The following is a 27,005-nucleotide window of genomic DNA, read 5'->3' as shown; positions in this document are numbered from 1 at the left end:
TTTGTGTAAAAATGGCAAATCAAAAAACAAAATTCAGTTCAGACATGAAAAAGTTTTTGTAAGAAAAACTTTTTTTCCTTAATAGTGCCCATCTCGCTATGCATGGACGGTTGGTAGTAAACATAATTACCTATCTTGAGGCAAAGTTTCTTCCAAATCAAACATAGCCATTTTTTTTTAAATCGACTTTAAATTTTAAAAATCGATTTTTAATTTTCAGTGTAGGTCACAAATTAAATTTTTTCCAGTATTTTTTTTTTTCGATAATTTGGTCAATTTCCTAAAAGTCATCCATACAACACATTTTTGTAGGAGTTGTCATTTTTCCATAATATTTTTTTGAAAAAAAATCGGCAGAAAAAGTTTGGCCCTTCTCAAATGTTAGTCTAGATAAATTTTGGAAAAACTAGTGGCATATTTAGTCAAGGTCCACACATCCAAAAAGTTTCATTGAAATCTGAGAGGGAGCTGCCAGCTCCGAATACGATTTGGCGCGAAATGCGTCCTATATATAACATCCCTAATGACAAACACCATACCTGAAAACACAACACACATTTATTCACACTACCTATACACGTTTATAAGGAATAGAAGCAATGCTTTATCTTTAACTCTATGACTAGACACTGAAGAAGTTTGCAAGTAGTAAACGAAATACGCATCTGTTATAGTTCAAAGTGATAGTGAAAGTGAACTAGTGATAGTGAATTAGTGAAAGTGATACAAAAGTAGTAGAATTAAAAGGAAAAATCGACGAAAAAGGAATATTTGCTCAAAGATTACACTAGTCTTGAAAACATTTTACCATATATATTATATATTTTTAATAGCTCAGATTCATCGACACTTTGTTTAATGAAAAATACCGTTTTCAAGTTAATGACAACAATCATTGCAACCTTACACCGTTCGAAAAAGTAGTGTAAATTTCTGTTCTAAATGATGCACATAAAATAAGCGTCATATAGAGGAAATTGCTCTAATGTTGGCTTATGGATCTAAGATTATGCCCATCGTTAAAAATCTGCTATTTATCAATTTTATCTAGATGAACGCGTCATTGGGACGGTATTAATGGATATTTTTGGTCGCTATTGGAAATTTAGTCGATTGTTGAATTCATCTATGGGCCCAAATTAGAGCCATTTAGGCCGACATTGCATCCATTTCCCCTATCATATAAGTAACTATGCTGATTGTAGCAGGTTGATTCATCTTGATTCACTCAACGTTAAGAAAGATGTAGCTCGGCTCCGCAAAGCTACAGTAAATGAGCCTAGAAAAACAAACGCATTATAAAAAAAAGATGTAGCCAAAGCTTGTTTTGTTAGCGACTTACTAACATGAACATCCGCAGACGTGCCATTCGTTCGTTCCCATACGTTTCTCAATATACATAGCTAGATTTAGGACTCATTATGGAATGCACGATCTGTTTGATGTTTCATTTATATGTTACTTGATTTAAGTTAGTCATTGGGGTTGTTTTCACCTGTTGACTGTACATATAAAATAAATAAACTTTTTTGTCATGAAAAACTTGTCAAACCAATCATTGGAGTCTCACAATGAAATGCAATCAAGATTTATCTTAATATCTATTACTGAACATTTTCTTCGGTCCAACTAAAAACGCAACCCATAGTGATAAATTTCACACCGGTGATCAATTTGCCCCCGGATTACGGTACTTATGAAAAGGCAAATGAATCAGGATTCAGGAGTCATTTTAAGTATAAACATTAATTTTGTAATTCATATCTCAACTCGAACTTTGCACTAACCCTCAGCTTTGTGTTTTTTAGCATTTCCACTGTTATTTATCATGGAAATTCTAAACATTTATATTGCCGTGAACGTTGCTCGAAAACATTAATATTTCGACTGTCAATTCATGCCGTAAAACTTAAATCATCGAAACATAACTTTCAATTCCTTTAAACCACCCACAACAACAAGCGTAGTTTTTGAGTTACTGATAAAGACACCGATTACAGCTGTAAACCTAGCTGCCGTAAACCTTCATATGGGGTATAATTTAGCATGGCTTTTCTTTGCTCTAGATTCCGAACATGCCAAACCATGATAACGAGCCACAGTGAAAGGTAGATTGATGAATGGTAATGTCTGGGAAGAAACACCGACGCCGAGTGCGCAAGTGCTCACATAGATGTTATCTTAGAAACATACATTTGAATTGTGAGGCATGTTTTCTCACATTAACTCGATTACATCATTTGTACGAGCATAATTAGCAGGAAGCATATTTAATACGGCTCGGATAAAAAAAAAACTGGCTCTCATTGTGATACCGTTGATTACTATAGGGTTAAAATCGTTTGTGATAGCAAAGTAAGGGAGAAGTTGGAATTCGATGCGATCTGTCGCAGAAAATTAAATGACTCCTAAAATAATGATGACTTTAAGTATAACAGCCTATGAAACAAAGTACTCCGCTACAATTCCGTCAAAAGTAATGACTTATAACGATTCAACAATACAAACAATCACTCAGAAAACACAAGGAACTAAACCTAACGACGTAACATAAACCGTTTCTGCTGCCCGCCAGCCAGCCAGTTCGTCGACGATGGGCGGCAGCAGCAGTAGGTTACAGCGCCAATACCATCCAAAACATGACGGAAATTTGAAAAACTTGTTCATTGGTACCACCTTCACCACGACGCACGGTTCGGCGGCGTGCGCCCCAACATAATGCAAGGAAATTGAGGACAATAAGGTATGCAAGTGAGCGCGTAAATTCAAGTATAGTTCACCGACAAACAGTTGAACGAACCTATCCAAATGTTGACTGAATTATTTTTTACGGAGTAACAGAAGGCATAGCTAGACACATCGGGGAGCCGTTTTGAAACGGATTATGATATATGTGGAGATATTATGCATCCAAACCGTCAGCACCAATACCGTTCCATATGGGGGAAGAGAAGAAAAAAAACAATGCAATGTTCAGTTTCGATGCATTATGATAGCGAAAGAAGAAGCATTATCAGAAAGAAATAGTCGGCTATCGCTGTGAGCGATAGGTGTAGCGTTACATATCCAATGTGATTCAGTGCTATCAGGATGATAACGAACCAGCTGACGATCCGTGGAGATGTTCAAAACGGTATGATTTTTCCGAGGCATCACAGAACCCCAAAATATGTTTTTAAAAACTCTAAATAAACATGGGAAAAGAGATAAGTACCGTAACACGAGGTAAAGTTGATCACTATACCGCTAAATTTTCGTTTCTCGATAATCCATTTTTCATGATATTTTTGTTAGATAATTTGTTTAGTATTTCTACCTAATTTTAAATAGCACTTTTGAAACTACCACTCTAAATGCACAATTTTGTGGAAATATTCAACTTTTGACTGTTCCTAAACATCCTATCAGAATCAGCATTTATTCTGGTGCTGTGTTTGATGAAAATACTATTTCTACTTAATTTAGGGTTGCAGAATCCGTGAAATCAGATTTTGCTAAATGAACGATTACGTATTATAAAAATTATGTTATGTGAAAAACTGATGTTAATTGTCTACATTTAAATATTTTCAATAAAATCCATATTTTTTTCAGAAAAGGAAATCCTGTTTGCTACAACTTTGTCTCAAAACGTCATTTCGATTAGATTAGCCGTTTTTGTGCTATAATTTATTGGAAAATATCGCATAAGCCATATTGAAAAATTAGGCGTGGGTCAAAATGGATGAATTCCAGCAAAAACTTGGTTCATTGCCCCTAGTGAACAATTATGCGAATCATACAAAATTTTAAATTCCCCGCAAATAAAAATTATAAACAAATTTGTTCAAATTTTGAACAGTTGTTCGAAAGCACAATGCGCATTGAAAGAGTAGTGGGGAACAGGGGGTTATACAGGTGACCCACCTTAATACATACTTGGAGGATGGTCATGAAAACACCCATAAAGTCTGGAACGCGCAAAAATTGGTGTATTTCTGTTGAAAATGCATAAAAAAAACCTGAAATGCTGCAAGTTGAGTGTACAATGGTTGCTATGATGAGTTTTCACCGTTTGCTCTCCAGTTTTCAAAATGACGTCCAAGCAAGAGGAACAGCGTGTCAAAATTTTGCTCACGCAGCAAGAGAATCCTTCGTTCTCACACGCCAAGTTGGCAAAATTCCTGGATGTGGCCAAATCGACCGTAACAAATGTTTTAAAAGTGTTCGGGGAGCGTCTGACGACCACCAGGAAGCCTGGAAGCGGTGGCAATCGTAATCCGAACGTGGCAGCGACGACGAAGAAGGTGGCGGTGAAATATAATTGGAATCCTAACCTCTCCATCCGTGACGTCGCTGACAAGCTCACCCATACTACTGTGCAGTAGGCCAAGAAACGAACCGGGTTGTCGACGATTAAGAAGGTGAAGGTGGCGAACGGAGATTACAAGCAAAACACGTCGCAGCGATCCCGATAGCTGTATACGAATCTGCTCACAAAGTTCGACCATAGAGGTAACTCTAAGACTAAAAGGTCCCGAAGAAACATGCTCAACTTTTTGGCTCAGCTCTGGTACTCTCTTCGGTCCCAAGCTAATCGATTTACCCCTCGAAACATAGAAAAATCCACTAACCCCTCATTTTATCTGTCAAACTTTCATAGCGAATCAAAACAAATATTGTGTAGTACTAGAATTTCGACTGGAATGGGTTACGTTAATCGTTTGCTTGGGACCAATAGGCTAGTCAAGCAGTGAGCCAATTTAAAATCGTTAGTTTCGTATTGATTGTTGGTTCGACTGTGTCGTCATGGACGACGAAATTTATGTGAAGGCGGATTTCAAGCAGTAGAAGTTTTATACCGCATCAGGAAAAAGGAAGGTGGCTGAAATTTTCAAAACCATCAAACTATCGAAGTTCCCGAAAAAAATATCTCATCGGGCAGGCCATATGCACGTGTGGTCTAAAAAGCGGCATTTTTATTACTATGGGAACCATCAATCAAGAGATCTACGGCCAGGAGTGCCTGGAAAAGCGGTTGCTACCATTATTAAGCAACATAATAGACCTGTGCTGTTTTGGCCGGACTTGGCGAGCTGCCACTATTGGGAAAAAGGCAATCGAGTGGTACAATGCGAACAACATGGTTGTGGTACCCAAAGACCACAACCCTCCCAACAGCCCAGAACTCCGCCCTATCGAACGGTATTGGGCCTTGGTCATACAGAATCTAAAAAAAAAACTAATAAATAATAAACGAACATTTTTTCCATTAAATATATGAATTGAACTACTGATTTTTGTGATATGAATTTTGACTGAAAAAACTTTCTTTTTTTTGTCGACCAATTTTTGCGCGTTCCAGTCTTTACATAACAAAACATTGAGATACTTTATTTGAAATTTAATAGGCATCCATATCAATTGTATATGTAACAGTAAGGGTTTAAGTTGGTGAACGAAATTACGTTGAGATTAGCTGCTAATACCTGCTAACCTGAAAGATACACCCCCTTAAAGATAGTGCTAAAAATATAAAAACGGACGTAAAGACATAAAATGAAGGTATAGCGATTTGCTTTATCCTGCAAAAAAGTACAACTTTGTTTAACATTCAAAAAATGGAAAAATCCAAACAAAACTTTTATTGAAAATCTCGCTAATGAAGTCATGAAGCCATAACAGCAATTTATAAAATATCGAACATTTTGGATGGCTCGAGTTTACTCGTCTTTGATAAAAAAAAAAACACGTCTACTGAGGATTCATATTTCTAAAAAAGTCATCTATCAATGAAACAGTCATCGGTCGTCGTTGAAAAGCAATGCAACTATGTTCCGTCAATCTAACTGAAACTTTTATTGGCTCTGTAGTCTTATGAATTTTAGCGGCCTCTTTTCTGCTTTTTAACTCTCAATTTATGAAATCTACACGAAAACTATGCATGGACGAAATTTATAGAACAGTATGAGAAACAATATGCCGTAGACTACACATTTTTATATCATATGGGTGGAAAGTTCGTAGAACAAATACTTTAAAATTCTTCACTTTTTAAGATATCTTCGAGCATGAAACTAAGTCAAACTTCAATAAAACCACTTTGAATAGTCAACCTTTAGCGACAAAGTTGGTAGATAACACACTAAGCTTTGCAATGAAAGTTGTTACAGCAGTTTTTGTTGTTTCAGTCTCGAGATACAAATGTTATAAGCCGTAAGTTACCTTAAAAACATAAAATTAACTTGAAGCACCTCTAAATCATCACCGATTTTGCTGAAAATTTCCACAGAAGTTCAAATTAACATGACAAACAGTAACCTTGGTTGACCCGTTGCATTCCGAACATTTCTGTTAAAATGAACTGGTCTAATGGATATAGAAATAGATAGAGATAGAGCTAAAAGAGTAAGAAGCCAGTTGTCTTCTCTTTTCTTTGAAGATCCGATAGAGTGGTTTGAAGTATTGAGGTAGAACTAGGAGATGCAACAGTCTTCCATGTTTTTGCTTCACCGACAAACCATCGTTCATTTGGTGAGATCGTTCCTGTTTATATATTCATCTGTTTCGGTTTCTACAACTTTGTCTTAGATGAGAAATCCAATGTCGAGTGCGCTATTGTCAAAGGTTGGGAACGAGTGGGTATGGCCAAGTTCCAACATAGATTTGCCAATTGGCTCATTCGGCAAGAGAATCGTCCTAGTGCTTTTTCTGGTTTTAGACGTTTGATGTTTTGTACCTTAAAGTTCCATTTTGTGATCATGATTGCCTGAAGAATTTTTGAACTAGTTTCACAATAACGCGGAAAAGTCTTGGAAGTGCCAGTAGTGCAGCAGGACAGTAAGAGTACAAAATTAATGACACTTGCTGAGATCTTCCCTTTATTTTCATTTAAATGCTTTTTAAATTTATAATACATTTTCGTTCTATTGCTCTCTACTGAAATGTATCTCTCACCTGTTCGTGTTCAGCGTTGGTAAATTTTGCGAGGCTTTATGAAGCACACAAAAGGAAAAGTTCGAGAGTCATTGTGAGTTCTGGCGAACTTTCCCTGTAGATTGATAAGAGACCCGTTTTGTTCAGTTTTTACACAAGCGAATATAGAACTAGGGTTCCTTCCTCCTTTTCTTTTTTCCTACGGCCTTTTATTCCATTTTTTTTTTTTTTCTTTTCAGAAAGCGAGTAATGGCGCTGTAACCATAAAGACCCAAACGCAATGTGGGCCGAAGCGGAACGGAAACGGAAAGTTTGACAGTTGTCACAAATGACATCAAGATGTCTAACTGAAGTCAATTTGATACTAACTAGCTTTCAATCCGATAAATACGCTTACTCAGATCGGGCTTTTCCGCTGCCGCTGCCGTTCCGCTTCCACTGTCATTGCGCTTGGGCCTTAAGCCATACAGGGCTAAGATAAGAGCTAGTGCTCATGTCCCAACCACTCGAGGAAAATGGAGCATAATTTAACTATTTTAGATTAGATGCTCCCAACGACCAATCATTTATAACAACAGGCCCGATATTTCTGAATCACCTTGCCCCTTAAATGCTGCACAGTAGGCCAGGCCGTTTTGATATATTTTGCGCATCTGTGATGTACAAAATATACCAAATAGATAAGAAAAAGGATGGAGGTATATCTATCATTTTCCAGGATGCTTACATGAACAGGCTGTGTTGGTGTTAGATTAGATTAGATAATATTAGATAAGAAGTCAGTTGTCTTCTCTTCCTCTTAGCTTGTACCATGGACGCTCAGTTATCTGACCATTTTTTTCTGCACACTTTTTTGTTTGAACCCCGCTAATCTGCAAGCCGAACAACAAAACAGCAAATAAGGCTACCAGAAATATGCATTTCTGATACTGATGTGATTACTAGAAATCCAAATTAAAAATAAATCCCGCTAATATGTATGAAATGTGGTTCAGATTACAGGGGGTCCACGGTAGTTTATTTTCATTTCAGTACTAGTGCACAGGTAACAAAACCTAGTAGCTTGATTTTTAAAATTATTTACGTACGATTTAGTTTGAATAATTATTGTTCAGAAATTTGAAAATACTAAAATACTGCTGTGCGTGAAATTAATCAAAAATTTTTTTTTATTAATTGTTGAGACTTGTTCCAAAAGTTTATACAGTTATTTTATTATCACTGTGGCTTAGAGTATGTCTACAAAATGTTAGTTGATGTGATTACAGGTCAAATATATGATTCATATATTTGAAAAAAATGTTTTTTTTTAACTATATATGTGAGAACAAAAAATAAACTAATATTAATGTAGAATTATGAGTAATAATAAAACATGCTTAATGAGAAATTTTGATAAAACGGGCATTTGAATCACCTTGTCATATTAAATTTTCAAAAAAAAAATATTTTCAGCAGTTTGTTCGATCAATTTCACCCAGTAATCAATTTACCCCCTGTTTACGGTACTAAACAAATTAAGAATTATTCTAGAAGACAACAAAATGCTTCACTCAATAGTTATATGAGATGAACAGGATAACGGGAGATGAACCAGTACGTGATGCGCTGCTACTACGTTTGCACGAGGTTGGAGACGGATATGTCCGGCAGATCAAGGATGCTGGATATGTTCAATAAGCGGTTCCCTCGATTTTCCAACCAGCTTGACCGGAACAAGTTGTATACTATGCAACGAGCAGTCATGTCACACAACTTGCTCGCACCGGCCGAGGTAGAGTGCATCAAGCTGGAAGTGCGGAGGGAACTATGGAGGGGAGGGAATGGATCGAGCGATACGTTGAGAAGGAGTTCTGTTGGGCTGGATGCATCACTTGCAAGTGAGAAACGTGAGTCGATTGCAGTGGTAAACACGTCAACGGAGGAGCCAACCGCTCCTGGACAAGTAGTAGACCAGCAACGACAGCAACTACGGGATGAGTTAACTTCCCGAGTTCCGGAGACGAACCAGCCCAGAAAGTCTCCTTAATAAAGATATTTAAAAAAAAAAAAACTTCCCGAATTGACGCAGCGGCTACACAGTTCCAAGGGACGGACCCCATGTCCCGGCACAGGATACCAAAACTGCAGTATTCCTACCGACTAACGAGTGCAGTAAGCATTCTCAACGAGGATAATTTGCCACAGCACTTGGAAGCCGTTTAGAACCTTGAGGACCTGCAGTTCATAGTGTACTGTGCAGCTATGGCCGTGGTAAAAACGTTGGGATTGCGGACGTACCCGCAAGGAAACGGCGAAAGTCGTACACGTCCCAACGCACAAAAACCCGCATGGATGCGACACCTGGAGGGCTGAATCATCGCAAAGATTGGTCGGTTGACACAGTACAAGAGGGGAAACCGCCATCGAGGCTAGTTCGTCACGATGCTGAAATTGTCAAGCCCGCAGAGCTCCATGACCTCATTGAAGCCGACATTACTGAGGTGCTCGACACCCATGTACAGCGGTTAAGTGCTCTTGCTAATGCGACAGATGCGACGTTATGGAGAAAGTTCGAAGCGGAAGAAGGAAAATCGAATGTTCAACACTAACGAAAGGGAGTTCTATAACCACATCCGTAACAACAAATCCAACTATAGAGGAAGAGGATAGGAGTAATGGAATTGTAAGTAAGTATTGTAACCGCTCAGGATATTCGGGAGGCTACCCGGTATACCAGGAATTGGGCTGCACCATAACTTCACCTCAATCCATGGGCGGATGACGGAATGCTTCAATATGGTACTAGAAAACCCCCCAAGGTATTGCAGTTGTACAAGGTAGACGGTGGAGTCATCAGGCTTATGCAGTACGCAATGGGAATGTGGAGCACATCTCTCCACGTTACTGACGGAGCAGTGGTGTTACGGTCCAGAACTATCAGCATAAGAAGGGGGATTTTCCAAGGCGATACCTTTAGTCCACTATGGTTCTGCCTTGCGATGAACCCCCTCAGCAGAGCACTCAATCAATGCAACTATGGCTACCATTTTAAAAGTGGAGGAAGAAGCACAAATGTTACCCACACCTTCTACATGGATGACTTGAAGCTGTTTGCGGAAACAGTGGAGAAGCTGCACCGTCTCTTGCAGCTTGTAACGGTGTCCAGTAATGACATTCTGATGGAGTTTGGAGTCGATAAATGTCGAACAGTCAATATCCGTCGGGGTCAAGTAGTGGATACTGGCAGTTTCCGCATCAACAAACAGGAGGAGATTCGGAATATGGTTAAAGGCAAAACCTACAAGTTCTTGTATCGAATCAATCGTGTTCTGAGGTCGTTCCTGTCGGCCGGCAACGATAAACAGACGATAAACACGTTTGCCGTGCCCCTGTTGACCTACAGCTTTGGGGTGATCAAGTGGACCAAAACAGACTTGGAGGCGATAGAACGAACAGTACGAGTGGCGTTCACTAAGCATCGCATGCATCACCCGAAGTCGGCCGTCGAGAGAGTCACCTTGCCACGTAATGAAGGAAGAAGAGGCATCACTGATATCCAAGCGCTTTTTGCTGCCCAGATTCAGCAGTTGCGAAGCTACTTCATAGAAAGCCAGTCTACCGTGCTGTTTGTGAGGCAGACCACGGGTTCAGCACCCTGCATCTGGCGCAGGAAGACTACCAGTTGAATTGCGACCTAAAAACTGTCGAAGATAAAGTCACATCGTGGAAGTTGAAGGAGCTGCATGGGACGCATCCCCATCAGTTGGAACAAGCGCATGTCGACAAAGGGGCGTCGAATACGTGGCTGGTGCGAGGTGAACTCTTCTCAGAGACTGAAGGTTTCATGGTAGCCATCCAGGATCGGATTATTGCGACGAAGAACTACCGTAGGTTCATATTGCACGGAGAAGTAGAAGACCGGTGTAGAAAGTACAATGACGATCGAACATGTTGTTGCTGGTTGCCAAGCGTTGGCAGAAGTAGCGTATCTCGCGTATCGTAACAACGATGTCGCTAAGATTGTGCACCATCAACTTGCACTGAAGCACAACTTGGTTAACCAGTACGTAGCCTACTACAAGTACCTGCCAGACCCGGTACTGGAAACTAGTTGCATAAAACTGTACTGGGATCGCGTGATCATTACGGATGTCCACATTCGTGCCATTCGCCCTGACATTGTGGTTTACGAGAAAAAGGATGAAGCGGGTAACCCTCACCACGATTTGGCGGAGGAGTTGAAGCAGATGTGGCACCTGGAGGATGTGCGTATAGTTTCGGTAGTAATCTCGGCGACCGGAATTGTTCCTCGTACCCTTATAAGTTCCCTTGAAGAGTAGGAACTATAAAGATAACTGAACAGTGATTCTTGGAACCTGTAGTATTGTCCGGCGGTTCCTGAATCATCATAACTGATCCGACTGAAGCAAATAAATTAGGATGTAAGTCAACTGTCGAATGAGATCCACAGAGCCTACCCAACAAACAATTCAGAGTCACAAATAAGCATATATATTGAATAACTGCTTTATAACAGTGTACACTGCTGAATAAAACGGGTTGTCAAATTATGTGCTGAAAAAACCTCGTTGAAGTCGATAGATGCGCCATTATTCCGCTGTTTGCTCTGATTTGATAATTATACTTATTAAAAGCTATACAAACGATGACTGTCTTCCTGATTCAACACCAGAAGTTTGATCTAATAACATACTGAATAAGTGTAATTTGCACATACATTGACGCTTTAATTCGACTAACAACAAAACTAAATTGGTAGCATAGTGGTTACCGTTTCTGCTTGCCAAGTAGAAGGTCGCGAGTTCGATCCCAACCTCAATCCATTTTTATTTATTTTCTACGCCTAATTAATTTAAATCGCTCACAACAACCAATTCATCAATCTATCGAAAAGAATAGCTCAGCATCCTTTCCATCGAAATTAGAGAGATGGAGAGGTAACATTTATCTCATGTAAAACAACTATGAATGACTTGAATAAGCTAGAGTTACGGCTGGGAGTGCTGATAGGTATTCAGATTCAAGCTGTTATTGCTTATTTAGCTACGCATATTTATGATGTATTCTAGGATAGCTCAGATGGCAAGGCAAGCGGCTGGTGATCGGAAGGTCATGGTTCGAATCCCATCTAACGACATTGTGTGTATGTATGTATGTAATAAATTTTCTAGTATATGTGTGGTGGGTGGATGCGTGTTTTGACAGAAATAATGACACAAGAATCACTAACGAGAACAACCTTGCTCTGGCCGTTCTTATTTTCGGATTAATTATCCCATAGTTGTATAATCGTTTAATAAATGTATAATGGCGTCTAATTAAACACTATTTCACATGAGAATCAAGCGTCTATATAATACACCTTTATACCATCACTGTTTAAGGAAGGAAGTAATGAAGTCTAATATACACTGAATAATCAAAAATTTGATCGAATAAGCTCTGTTACAACTTGTAAGTAGAATAAAAGCTTCTCGACATACCTTATTCAACACCAAATATTTCGATTTTGTGGTTGAATAAATTCTGCAGATTTGTGGGAACAAAGCCTGAACAGATGTTATAATTAAAAATAGTACAAGTATTATTAAGCATGCAGCTGAATAAAATCGTCAAGAAGTAATTTCTTCAATATAGGCAATTGTTTGTTGTGCAGTTAGTTCAAAAAAGGTTAACGACGACCACTTTACAGGAGTCCTACAACCGATTCAAAGAATTAAATAGTGAAGTACAAGTTGGGTTTTCAACCATTGCGAATCTCAGGCCTAAGAACTGTAAATTGTTAACTAGTTCAGGGACACATAATGTGTGTGTGTGTACTCTTCATGAAAATGTTAATTTTATCGTTCACATTCCAGTATAAAAATCGGAAAAAAATCTAGTCTTTGCCAATTTAAGAATAAATATGGAACTCCGTCGTTGAATGGCATTTCTTCGCAACATCGCATGGAAAAGGTCCATGTGATGCTTTAGAAGCTAGTCTAGCTAGAGAACGTGAACATCCGATAGAAAAAAATGCAAGGGACCTAACGGGTGCTCAATAAAAAATGAGAATGATTTCAGTGCCGTCCAGCGCTCTTGTGAGAGCATCGCGACTAAGTTCCGTCGTACGGCTGACCAGGACCCCTTCTCCAATATTCATTGGCAACACAATTAATCATCAATAAAAAAGCAAAACGAGCAATAAAAAATCTCAAATCAGCCACTAAATACTAAAGGGCTAAAAAAAAAAGTTGCAATAGAAATGAAGAAAAAAGCAATAAACAAATAAAAAGCTTCTTTTAATAATTTGAATGTGAAGTGAATGTGATGTGAATGTGATGTGAATGTGATGTGAATGTGATGTGAATGTGATGTGAATGTGATGTGAATGTGATGTGAATGTGATGTGAATGTGATGTGAATGTGATGTGAATGTGATGTGAATGTGATGTGAATGTGATGTGAATGTGATGTGAATGTGATGTGAATGTGATGTGAATGTGATGTGAATGTGATGTGAATGTGATGTGAATGTGATGTGAATGTGATGTGAATGTGATGTGAATGTGATGTGAATGTGATGTGAATGTGATGTGAATGTGATGTGAATGTGATGTGAATGTGATGTGAATGTGATGTGAATGTGATGTGAATGTGATGTGAATGTGATGTGAATGTGATGTGAATGTGATGTGAATGTGATGTGAATGTGATGTGAATGTGATGTGAATGTGATGTGAATGTGATGTGAATGTGATGTGAATGTGATGTGAATGTGATGTGAATGTGATGTGAATGTGATGTGAATGTGATGTGAATGTGATGTGAATGTGATGTGAATGTGATGTGAATGTGATGTGAATGTGATGTGAATGTGATGTGAATGTGATGTGAATGTGATGTGAATGTGATGTGAATGTGATGTGAATGTGATGTGAATGTGATGTGAATGTGATGTGAATGTGATGTGAATGTGATGTGAATGTGATGTGAATGTGATGTGAATGTGATGTGAATGTGATGTGAATGTGATGTGAATGTGATGTGAATGTGATGTGAATGTGATGTGAATGTGATGTGAATGTGATGTGAATGTGATGTGAATGTGATGTGAATGTGATGTGAATGTGATGTGAATGTGATGTGAATGTGATGTGAATGTGATGTGAATGTGATGTGAATGTGATGTGAATGTGATGTGAATGTGATGTGAATGTGATGTGAATGTGATGTGAATGTGATGTGAATGTGATGTGAATGTGATGTGAATGTGATGTGAATGTGATGTGAATGTGATGTGAATGTGATGTGAATGTGATGATCTAATAATTTCACCGCTCACATTCAAATTATTAAAAGAAGCTTTTTATTTTTTTATTGCCTTTTTCTTAATTTCTATTGAAATTTTTTTTTTTTTATTGGTGCACCCCTGTAGTATTTAGTGACCAATTTGAGATTTTTCATTGCTTGTGCTTTGTTAATTAGGGTACGTATATATTTTAGTCATATTCATTGACGTTTTTTTTTTTTTGAAGAATAAACATTATGTTTTTAATAAAAAATACTGAATTCGTTGAAAAAAAAAATTTTAAGCTATATGACTGAAAAAATTCTCATTTTTATTTGAACACCCGTTATACGATTGGGCTCAGAAGCGAAACGAGAATCAGCTGACTCAAATGTTCTTTTGTTGTGCAAATACTGCAGAATATGAAACTCATAAGCACGAGCTCAACGAACAATACTCAAGGGCTATAACCATTCAAGGAACTCAAAAATACCACTCATTTATTCCAATTTCTGAAAGACAAATAGAAGTCAGTCACTTTTCAATATGACTAAGAATTAAAGTATGGATTTCTATTACAACTATAGCAATCTAACAATGTAAAAATAAATTAAATCATTCTCGAAAAACCGCAATTATAAGTTCTTTGCATATGCTAACGAGCGAAATATGTATTTGCAAGACAATAAATTGTTTTAAAACATACACATTCCGGATAATTAAGATCATATTGATGAGCCACCAAGAGCATTTTCATTGTAAAATTTTCTGATCTTTCGGAAAATAAATATATTTTCGGAACTAGAGAACCGCGAAATACATTTAGAAATGGCCAAAAACTACCAACATTTTAAAAATATCTACTTTCAAACCGCCACATCTCGAAAACGGTGTGACTTAGCAAAATTTTACTTAGGCGCTTGTATATTGTAAATTTGGTGTCCTTTCATTATACAAAGTCGAAACAGTAATGTAACCATGTTCTAGATATTTTTTTTTCCAAAATGAGTATTTTAAAAAAATCAGAACTTTTTTGTCCATCATCTCTTCATCTTGACCTATAGTGCAATAGGTGGTATTTTTTGTTCCCTAAAACATATCAACAAATAAAAAAAAATACAAAAAATGCTTTTATGAGAGAAATTGTTTTCAAGACTTTATTTGAAATTAAAAAAAAAGTTGGGTATTTTTTTAGAGTGCACATTTTTTCAAATAGTCTCATCTATTACCTTCAATAGTAAAAATGAAAAAAAACTATATGCCCTTTTCAAAAATAAAACTGGTTTCAAAATGGTGATATGAAGATACAAAATGGCATTGTCGGTCATAAGGAACGTTTCCGCAAATTTTCAACCAAATCAAAAAATACAAAAATAAACCGATTTGCAAATTCATAGGGAATGCTCTATACAACAAGAAGTGTTTTCGCCTCAGAAAATCCTAAGGTCCAAATCCGTTCGTCTGGGATTTAATACAGACCCACTGGGTTGAGAAAACAGTCACGCTATTACCTTATCAGTAAATAAATTATCATGGACTTGGACATTTTTCGGGGAACAATTTCGTAGTAGGAAACTTGGTGTAACTTTCTAAACTTTTCCAGATCTCCTTCTAGCGAGTTTGAAAATTATAGTATGAGGTGAGATATAATAACGAAATCTAAAACATATGAAAAGTGTGGAACTGTATGAAGATCTAGTTCCTACTTCTAGCTCACCGGAAAAAAATAATCATGATGGCCTAAATTCTGATATCCAGCTGCACGTTTCATCCGCAGTGACATCCCTAGCCCCCACAGTAAGCAGCGATTATAGTCGGAAAATACGGTCCTCTTATACTAGGCTACTGGTTTTTCTCCAGCATTATTGGGTGCCCAAAGGCACACCGAACCCTTCAACGCCATGAGCAACCAAACCTCACGTGCTAGCGTGAGTGGAAAGAAAAATAAAGCAGCAACAACATCATCGGTGCATCATCATCGCCATCATCATAATCGAAAATGCACCTCTTTTTTTCCAGCTAGTTTGGTCGATTGTTTGTTTACCTACACACGGTAGATACCGAACCAACTAAAAACAAAGTCGTCACGCGAAAGGCTCCAACCACTCGCAACCAACCTGCGCTGACTGTTATCCGCATACTTCCATTTCGTTTCCTCGCGTGGTTCAGCCGGAAAAAGAAAATTATCGGAGTAGTTAAGCCCGAAGAAAAGCGAAAGTACACCCGTGAGGCTTCAGAGCTTAATTAGTTTGTTAAAATTAAAACCTTTTACCAGCAGATCGCCCAGTCAAGTCTTTCACGCACACCAACATTGCGAATTCACACACGCACACCATCGAACAACGATCGTCCGAAAACTTGATTCCTTGCTGGAAAAACTACCCCACCGCCCAAAAGGAGGCAACTGGACAAATTTCCGCTCGCTATGCTTGGATTGTTTAATTAATATATAAATAGATATGGGCCCTGGAAAATTGCAACCAGTAAACTTTCTTCTCTCAAACCATCTATACGTGTATCGCAATGAAGTTTACGGTAAGCTGAGGATTGGATTGTGCTTTTTATGGTGATAGAATGTGGGCTGTGAATAATTCTGCAGTGCTGTCGGTGAAGAATATTAAGAGTTGCCAGTTATTGAAATTCATGGACATTTTGTGGGCAAATATGTGAATGTTCAAGGACAATTGTGAACTGTTTTGGCGATATGAGCATCGGTACCAAAAACTGAACGGACTTCATTAGTTTATTATATTATTGAATAGCAGCGTTGAGCAGCAGAGTGTTGAAAAATAGTGAAAGCAACAGTAGCCGCAAAAGAGTGAAAAACTAAACATTTGGCACCAAAAAACGTTATTGAAAAATGTGAAGTTTTTTGCTAAACAAGTGCAATGACTGGGCTGAGTACCAAAGGGATACTCAGCGCGTTGATTGATATATACATATATATATTTGGTCGAAAATTAAGGATCAGAAAGCATCCTGGAAAGGTTTCATACGGACAATTAAAAAAAAACATACCGATGATTTCAAATCAGATTGACACAAAACTATCATTAGTCAAACATAATATAACAAAATCTGATAACTATAACTCTTCACTGGGGCCTTCATCGAAAATTCGAAACGTAGGGCAGTATAGTAAAGATGTATTTTCATTATGCATGCCTGCAACGCTTCCCATTTACTTCCAGTTGTTAGAAACCAAATCCATTCAGGAACCATAATAATAAACTAATCAGTATTGAGTCGTAGATTGTGAATTTGTTAAGCATATGATGAAAAGAGTGCTACTGAAATAATTAATATATTCCCAATAGACTGATGCAAAAATTGGGTCCTGAATCATCCAAATAGAATTTCTTAAATGACAATACACGATTTGAATTTCTAAATTGAGTCTCATTTTATGATCGAATGAGCTTGAACATTATCCATTGAAAGTAACTGCATGATATTGCTATTATTTCACAGATTTGAAAATATTATCTTTATTATTCATGATGATTAGTTAAAAGCATTGTTTTAGAAGCAAAATTCAAAATTGCGGAAAACGATCTAACAACGCTAATATTACCTCATATATTCTAATAAATTACAAAGCACGACCATAAGCCAACACTTTTGGATCTCTGCTAGTGCTCTAATTTTTTAAAGACTGAACAGTCATTTCCAGCACATTAAACGTATTTTCTCTATTGGATTACACGTTCACAATCACAATCACAAATCTTATAACAATGCATGCAGAGTCTGAATCGTTTATTACCACAGATTTAGTTAAATCGTATATGAGAATGAAATTCATCGCATGATCTTAAATTGGAATCAAATACAAAGCTTCAAAGCAATTTTGTATCGCACAGTAGTAAAATTAATTTTGATATGATCGTAAGTACACTACCTTAACTTAATGTGTTATTACTGATTAAATTGAGTTGACAAATCTAATTGAAAATTAAGTTAATTAGCCCTCTACAGCCCAACATTCTTTCGAAAGGACCTGAAGTAAATATGTGAAAATGGAAAGCATAATTTTGATCTAGATCAATTGAGCTTTTTTTAGAGCAGTTTAAATAAAATTAATTTGTTTCTATTTTCTCAAAACCGATTGCATGATTTTCAATAAAACCTAATGGTGATAGGGTTAACTACCCCATTTCCGGCCTATTAAGCAAAACCCACACTTAGTCCTTCTTAATCTAGCGCAGCTTAGCATCAAATAGAATGTTATTATTACTGATGGCTTCCAAATTTATTTACCTTTCCGTATGTACCGTAAGATTTGATAAAGAGAAACCAATCGTTGAGATATTGTCAAAAGTCTAACACTGCTTCTTGACGCCAAACTCGGCCTACGGATTCTAAACTCGGCCTAACGCATTGAAATGCTATTGAAACGCCAATGAATTCACCTCGGCCTATCGGATGAAGATAAAAATTGATTCGATCGGAGCGCTTCTTTTGTTTTTGGGAATAATGGATGCAAACCTTCATATCACGCGTTCCCATTGACTTCGTTTGGTAGCTTATTAACTAAAGTATCGTATCAAACGCATAATTGACTTGTGAACTCTGAAATCATGGAGTTATTTGAAATTTTCTGCTCGATAGGCCCAAAATGGGCGATTAGGCCGAAGTAGTTCTCTACACTATGATGATGATAATATGGAACTACCACTTACTGTAGCAAGACAACTGTCGGTAGACTGTGGGCTATCCTCGCTGTTCGACTTGATCAACTTTAATAACCTCTAATTGATCAATTTAGATGGTCAAGTTTTGAGTCCACGATGTAAAATACTGTATGGACGATCAAATGTAAAATACTGTGGTAGCCACTAGTTCTGTCAAAACCTAAGCATTTTCATTGATCCATTGTACTCAACCTCATATTGTATGAAGGACCAAAAACGGGTTGTCAACCTGTCAATTAACAGGCTATCCAACACAAAGATGCCCCAATGAGTGGGGAGAAGAGCCCACCCTCTATTCACAAAATGTTAATTTTCAATAAAACTTTATCAGCTAAAAATTAAATTTAATAGAAAACATAGGCATAAATTTAAAAAAAAATCAGTTAAAGTGTCCGTACCATAGAGTTTTCTTTCTGATAAAAGTATTTTGACGTAGGACTACGTCTGTGATTTCTAAATGGGGGTACACTTTGTGAAAACCGAAAATGGAACATGTAACAAAATTATGAAAGATTTTGAACGTTAATAACTCAGCTGCCCCTGGACCAATTTCAATAATTTTATCAGCAATCGATCAGAAATATACTCATCTGATGAAATTAAGACCTAATAATTTTACAATATGTCAATACTGAAAATTGCACGACTGTACAACTGTTGCTATGATAATTAAAATTATCACCGATTGCCTGCGAAAAGCGATTTCCCTAACATTTCAAAGTTGAATTCCATCCGGTCTCATCGAACGGTGTTTATTCAATCGCCACGAGGTGGGTGGTGGTGTTCTCCAGTACACAACGAAAGGCTCCCCGCCAAGCAGCTAACTATCAAGGCTGCCCCCAACTGCCCAACTTAAATTCAAATCTAAAGGTTCTTTTCAGGGCAATCATACTCATACTAAAGAGTATAAACTGAGAGAACCCCGCTCAAATTCCTATTCCTACACAAAACACAAGCTCCTGCTGCAGTTAACAAATAACATTTATTATGTAAGACCACGTAGTCCTACGTCACCATTACGCACAACCCCATAGGGCTACAAGGGCTGTTCCTTGTAGTTTTTTTTTATCAATTTTACTGAAAATCACTGAACACATTTTTTGCACTTTTACAGACAAACATTAAAAAAATATGAGAATTTCAAACTCGACCTACTCCGATTTGCATTAAACTTTGTTATGGTCAATCATTCACATTTTAATCTCGTAATTAACTTGGTGTATTCGAAATTTTTCATAAAACCATAACGCGAAAAACGTCACTTCCAATCGAAATGACAAAGTTGTAGGAAAAAGTATTTTTTTTTTTCAGAAAAAATCTACGTGGTAAAAAATGTCAAGTAATTTTAGGTGAAAAACCGTAATAAGATCAATATCTTATTATTTACGTGAAACAGCTTGGGGGTGACTTTATCCACGATGCAGGAAAGACAGTGTTTTGCTGTGGCAAGCTGCGCGCACGCTGAGTAGATCGAAAGAAGATTGATGATGATTCTGAAGATTTCCTGCAAAAAGATGATGCGCGATGCAAGTAGATGCTAGAAATGATTTTGATTTTTCGAAGATTATTTTTTGAGCATCTAGAATTTCGATTTAGACGAGTCGCCCCTTCTAGGAACGCAAATGTTAACAAGGTGGTTAAATTTTACTGAATGGATGAGTAATAGGAATTTTCTCATGTCTTTGTTCCACATTTTCGACACTTCTTCTAACATCTGCATTGTAATACGATGGCCTACTTGCCCTACTATGTTTTATGCAGATCTGTTGTCTTGTTTATATTTTACTGAAGGAAGTGTTGCTGCTACCTAAAGCTACAAAAAATTAAACAGCAATTTTCTGTACTAAATATTACCTGCTAATGTTCTACCTTCGATCTTTATTCCTCTTTGAACCTTGTTTGGACCCTACCCGAGGTAATCCTCCTTGTATATCGATTTGGAAAATAAGTCTTCGATCCATCGGATTCTTGTAGTAATCTGCTTGGAAACTTTCTTCTGCCACCATAACACCTAAATGCGAAAGAAAAGGGCAATCTATTGATCCCCCATTTGATTAAAAATAATTTGAGCAATCAATTTGATATGTTCACGGATGATGAGAATGATCCATCATCCAAGATAAATTCTAATAAACTTTCCCAGCTTAGTGCCAAAAATAAAAAAGGTCCCCCCTATTGTGGTATCCACTTCTGATTTCCATGCTCTTCGCACGGAACTTTTGAACTTCGTTAAATTCAAGTTTGACTACAGAATTGACCGTCGGGATGAAATTCGTGTATTGGCTGAAACCTTGGACGGCTTCAAACGTCTTCTCAAGTATCTTACTGAGAAGCAACACAATTGTTTCACTTACGACACCAAAACTGAACGTTCAAGGCTGTCTTGAAAGGTCTGGTCAGTGGTGAATCCCTGGATCAGATCAAAGATTAGCTGGCAAAATTAGTTGGAGTTGTGCCACTCCAAGTAATCAAAATAAAAATGAAATCCCGCCCTGTCGATTCACGCAATGGGATTTCTAATGATTTTCAAATCTAGTGAACTAGACAACCTTAAAGCCTTAGAAAATGCTAGCCTTATGCTCCATGGCCGAGTGAAGTGGGAACACTTCAGAAAGACAGGAGAAAATTTTCTAAACAACACCCAGTGCCGCAAGTGCCAGGGATGGCACTGAACATGCCAGCTAAATACATGAATTGCGGTGGTTCCCCTCACGCAAAGGACGAATGTTCTGTGAAGGAAGAACCTAACAAATATAATTGTTCAAGGTGAAAACCACAAATCCATTTTTTGGAAATGTAAGACTCGCAAAGCGATCTTACAATATCGTTCTAAGCGACAGGTAGGAAACGCTCCACGTTCCCAAACAGGCACTAATTTCTCTGCTGTTAACATCGGTCAGCGAGGAACAAATTCTATATCCGTACCCGTAGATACAAACAGCTCACAAACTATAAATTCTTCATCTACACCGGCGCTAACAATGTTCAGCAAGGGGCTGTTCATAAACTACGTAGACAGCTTAGGGGGGGTCTACGTAGCTAATGAACAGCCCCCAAGTAAATGGAGCTGGTAGAAATCGAAATCAACATTCTAGCCAACAAAATTCTGGCGGAAATTTTGATGATTTTGACTTAGGTAGCGTTACTTCTCCAAAAATGTAATTTTGGCGGGAATCTCGTGCAACACGAGAAAAGGGCCTATCATTGTTGATCGATTCTCTTCATAGATTTTCTCTTTTACGAATTTTACTTTGAGTGTGTTGTTTCAGGCGCAATCTAACATCATCTTCTGTGTGGTAAACCAAAGAGAAAGTCGATGTAGAGAATCGATCAACAAGGATACGCCCTTTTCAAATGTTACGTGAGAAATCATGTATCGACATGATTACTGATATGCTCATCATGTTTGACGCTACACAATATGGAGTTAAATTTGCGAATAATATCGTAATGAATTTGAAATACATGAATAGATTTTAAATCATTAAATATTTTTAATTGGAATGCTCGTCCTCTTAAAGATAATCAAGATGAGCTATTAAATTTTTTAAGTGCATACCGCCGTTATAACTGAAACTTTCCTAGAACCTGACCTTAAGGTTAAAAGGGATTCAAATTATTTCATTTATCGAAATTAGCGTCCTGATGGAGTGGGCGGTGGCGATGCCATCATTGTTCATAGACATATCAAAATTCCTTCTTCATTTGAAATCAAAGTTGTTGAAACTTTGGGAGTATCTGTCGAAACAAAATTTGGACAACGTACGTTTATAGCTGCCTATTTGCTATTCCAATGCGTAGTCCAACAAAAGATTTTCCTCAAGGATGACCTTCAGAAAATTACCCGTCATAGGTCTAAATTCTTCATTATTGGTGATTTTTAATGCAAAACACCGATCATGGAATAATGCTCAAAGCAATCCCAATCGCAAAATTCTGTTTGATGATTGTTCTGCAGGTTATTACACTATTCAATATCCAAACAGCTCAACATGCATTTCTTCAGGAAAAAATCCCTCAACTATTGATTTGGTCTTAACTGATTCATGTTAACTGTTTAGCCAATTGGTTACCCATGCTGACTTCGGTTCTGATCACCTTCCAGTACCTCCAGTTATGGAATATAACTTTGATCCAAACATTCCTTTGCAAATCAAAGATGAAATTAATTCTTTGACTACTTCTATAATTGAAGCAAGAGCTGTCTCAGTACCAAAATACGAGGTTAATTTCGATTCAATTATAATATACGACGATCTTAAGCTCTTGATCCGTCTGGAAAATGTCCGTAGGCGGCATTATCAAAGAACACGCGCTCCTGTCATGAGAGTTATCTGGTGAAATTTACAAAAACAATTTTTAATCGATTATCTGCCCTGAGAAAAAAAAATCTAAAATAATGTTTCGAAATAAGACCCATGTTTTGGAAGCTAACAAAATAAAAAAAAAACTTCAAAAGCCTATTCCAGCGCTTATAAAAGTTGGTACAATTTGGATCACAAATTCGTAAAAATCTCAGAAACTTGCTAAGCAATTGGAAAGTTCCCATTATTTCAGTTTGGGTCGGATGTCGTATCGATAGATATGATCCGATAATGTCGATACTATCGATATTTGTTCACCCCTATTTGAAACGTTTTTTTTTTTATTCTTCATTAATGAGATTTTACGCCGTAAGCTTGTTAATATCAGCCTATTTACAACGCTATTTTAAGATTCTAAAGGGAATTAACGTCATTTTGAGGCCATTTTGGTACATTCGTCAGTTTTTTTTCGGCATCTACACTTCTTTAAAGTTTTTGGTGAGCATGGGTCTTCGAATCAGTATAGGACGCTAACCTTATATAGACCCATACAGATAAATGGCAAACGTATTAGTAAATTGTACTTTCATAGATTCCAAATAAAATATCACAAACTAACAACGAAGATACGACAATTTGAACTGTTGCAATTTGCATTTTCCGATAACCACGTTGTAGGAATCGCTAACCTTTTCCCATCCTTCCTTCGCAGATACTAGCCGCCTCCCTGGCCGTGGTTTGTACGGCCACACTTGCACTAGAGTCCAAACCGGCAGGTTACGCCGTCCGAGACGGGCAACTTGAACAGACCCCGGCCGAAGATCGGCAATGGAAGGTACGGGAGAAGCCTCACACCGGAAAAAAGATTCATATTTTCCTCGGAAAATCGGGTGGAAAGAGCAAAAAGTCCGGCAGCAAAAAGCACGCGGACAGCGATGGAGCGGAAACGCAAACGCGTAAGACTCCAGAGTTGACAACCCGATCGGACAAGGCTGAAGACCTGGCCGCATCGGCCACTTCCGACGCGCCAGACGCTGCCGTTGGCGAAAGCCAACACTACGAGGTACCTGAGCACAACATCGTGAAGGAGAAGATCAAGATCAAGCACCACCACCACCATCATCATCACAATCATGTGAAGACGGTTGTCAAGAAGGAACCTTATCCTGTGGAAAAGGTGATTCAGGTGCCGGTCGAAAAAATCGTTCACGTCCCCAAACCGTACCCAGTGGAAAAAATTGTAGAAAAGGTCGTTCACGTACCGGTCGAAAAGATTGTCCACGTACCAAAACCATATCCGGTGGAGAAAATTGTCGAAAAGATAGTTCACGTGCCCAAGCCATACCCAGTAGAGAAAATCGTCGAAAAGCCAGTTCACATCGCAAAGCCCTACCCGGTAGAAGTTAAGGTTCCGTATCCAGTTGAAAAAATCGTTCACGTCGACAAACCGTACCCGGTTGAGAAGATCGTAGAGAAAATAGTTCACGTTCCAAAGCCGTACCCCGTTTACAAACAGGTTCACGTTCCATACGAGGTGAAGGTGCCATACGAAGTACCCAAACCGGTTCCCTACCCTGTCGAAAAGAAGGTTCCCTATCCCGTGGAAGTGAAAGTACCATATGAAGTCGAGAGAAAGGTGCCTGTCCCAGTGAAAGTGGAAGTCGAGAAAAAGATTCATGTCCCTGTGAAGGTTTATGTACCGTATGAAAAGAAGGTTCCCTATCCAGTCCCAGTGAAGGCATCGTCCTCATCCTCGTACCAATTTCAATTCGACAAGGACATGGGATATGCTTCAACCAAACTGCATCCGTTCGAATCGCAGCAGCATGAAGTAAAGCATTACGGCGACGAATACTCCAACGGAGAGGAAGGCTATAGAAGAACTACCAAAACTACTTACAAGAAGAACAAGGCAAAAAAGAACAAGAAAAATGAGGACAACCGGCAACAGCAACAACAACATCAACATTCCCAGCAACAAACTGCACCAGTGACTGAAGATCATAATGATAATCATTCTGGACTGTCCAGCTCTTATGCTACTAGCGGAAGCTCGGAAAACTCTCAGCTACATCAGAACGGTGCCCACTATTCGCACACCACCATCTTCACTCATCCGCCATCGCCTGCCCACACGCAGCAACAGCAACAACATCATCAGCAGCACCAACAACAACACTATCAACACCAGCAACAGTACCAACATGAACAGCAACAACAACAACAACAACAACAACAACAACAACAGCAACAACATGAACAGCAACAACAACAACAACAACAACAACATGAACAGCATCAACAACAACAACAACAACAACAACAACAACAGCAATACAATAGTCAGGAAAGTACCAACTACTTCAACCAACAGCTTCTTCAATACAGCCAACAGCCCAAATACGGACCATCGACGTTCCCTCAGCAAAACGACTACCAATCGCAGGCGGCTAGCCAAGAGAACCACTACAATCATGCCGATCACTACGGATCGGGCACTACTCAGCAGGAAGTGATCGTGACCCCACCGGCGGCCACCGGTCAGCTGACCTTCGATATGTCACACCAATCTATGCCGCAAGCATTCGCCCTCACAGCCCCTTCCAATCCGGGTGGAACGCTGCAGCTTGAATCCCAACCTCAGCCCTTCCAACTCGTCCAGTTTTCGCCGTTCCAGTTCCAATCTCCCACCGGATTCTCCCTGCCAACCGCTAGATAATAGATTCGACCGCCGCGCAACGTGGTAGAATGCTTCGTGAAAAAAAGACTGCAAATCAACCCCCATTCCTCTGCACGGTTACCAATTCGGAAGGAATCCCTCCGTCATTATGAACTATTTATAGGCATTGACTAGCGTATTTTGTAAAACTTAAGCTCTGTCTGTGGACATCTATTTTTGTAAAATAGTATTTTTGTTGAATCGTTTTCTAGTGCCCCTAGTGATTAAGTTCTTTAGCAAGGTCGGCTGAACTTCAGAACCGCAGGCTAAATAGTGACCAACGGATGATGATGACTGGCACTAGTTGGCTGACCTTGTGCTGGTTTTAATATTGATAAAATCATACCAAAGCTCATTATCAATGTAAGCGTGATATTAAGATAATTTTCTTTTCTCGGCTGCGTTATTTTCCTGCCAAAAAAAATCAAAAAAGGAATCACATAGAAATACCCGTTTAAACATTAGACACGCAAAACAATCTAAGCTAGATCTGAACATCATTTATACACATTTATGTTTCGGCAGCATTCGGAAAGGAGAATATCGCCTTGAAAAGAGAACTTACGAATAGCAAATCTTTGTGTACATATTATACTTCCTTCTATTGAAGAAACTGTTTGTGGTAAGGCAGATTGATGCTAATCGTTGCAAATACATACGAAAATCGAAAGTAGTTGATCTTTGTGTTGTCTCATTACTGCAGAAGAAGTCCTTGTGGTAAGTATGTTTAATCCACCTTCAGGTTCTTTGTATTTATTTTGGAGCCTACCGAATAATCATTTACAGTTCTATATCAGTTTATCGCATCTAATCTTATATAACACCAACACATCTACACACTTAGAAAAATTGATGTAAATTTAGGTGCTCTGAGACTGACATATACGAGCGTCAATTTTGACATAAATTTGAGTCATAATAGACGCGAAATTCAGCTCAATCAAACGTACTTTCGAACTTTTCACTCTCGGAGAACTTAACTTTACATGACATGTTTGTTTACGTTTCATCCTACATGTCAAAGATGGATTTCGTCACGTGTAAGATTAAGTATTTCTAAGTGTGTAGTTCTTGAAATCATCCTGGAAAATGATTGATAT

The 27,005-nt window shown here is 38.2% G+C and overlaps 1 protein-coding gene and 1 pseudogene across 1 annotated transcript; both read left to right on the top strand.

The window, feature by feature from the left end:
- The first annotated feature begins 7,195 nt into the window (after positions 1 to 7,195).
- Positions 7,196 to 11,313, top strand: LOC135703784 (uncharacterized; annotated as a pseudogene).
- Positions 11,314 to 16,686: 5,373 nt separating this feature from the next.
- LOC135703862 (uncharacterized) lies at positions 16,687 to 26,564 on the top strand. Its single transcript, XM_065225213.1, has 2 exons — positions 16,687 to 16,723; positions 23,899 to 26,564. The coding sequence occupies exons 1-2, from the start codon at positions 16,712 to 16,714 to the stop codon at positions 25,903 to 25,905; spliced, it is 2,019 nt and encodes a 672-aa protein (XP_065081285.1). The 5' UTR covers positions 16,687 to 16,711; the 3' UTR covers positions 25,906 to 26,564.
- Positions 26,565 to 27,005: the final 441 nt, after the last annotated feature.

The sequence above is a fragment of the Ochlerotatus camptorhynchus genome, unplaced genomic scaffold (genome assembly GCF_037179485.1).
Source record: "Ochlerotatus camptorhynchus isolate MF236.1 unplaced genomic scaffold, CSIRO-AGI_Acam_v1.1 ptg000222l, whole genome shotgun sequence".
Classification (NCBI taxonomy): domain Eukaryota; kingdom Metazoa; phylum Arthropoda; class Insecta; order Diptera; family Culicidae; genus Ochlerotatus; species Ochlerotatus camptorhynchus.
Note: the sequence above shows the minus strand (reverse complement) of the source record. Positions and strands in the feature narration are given on the sequence as shown.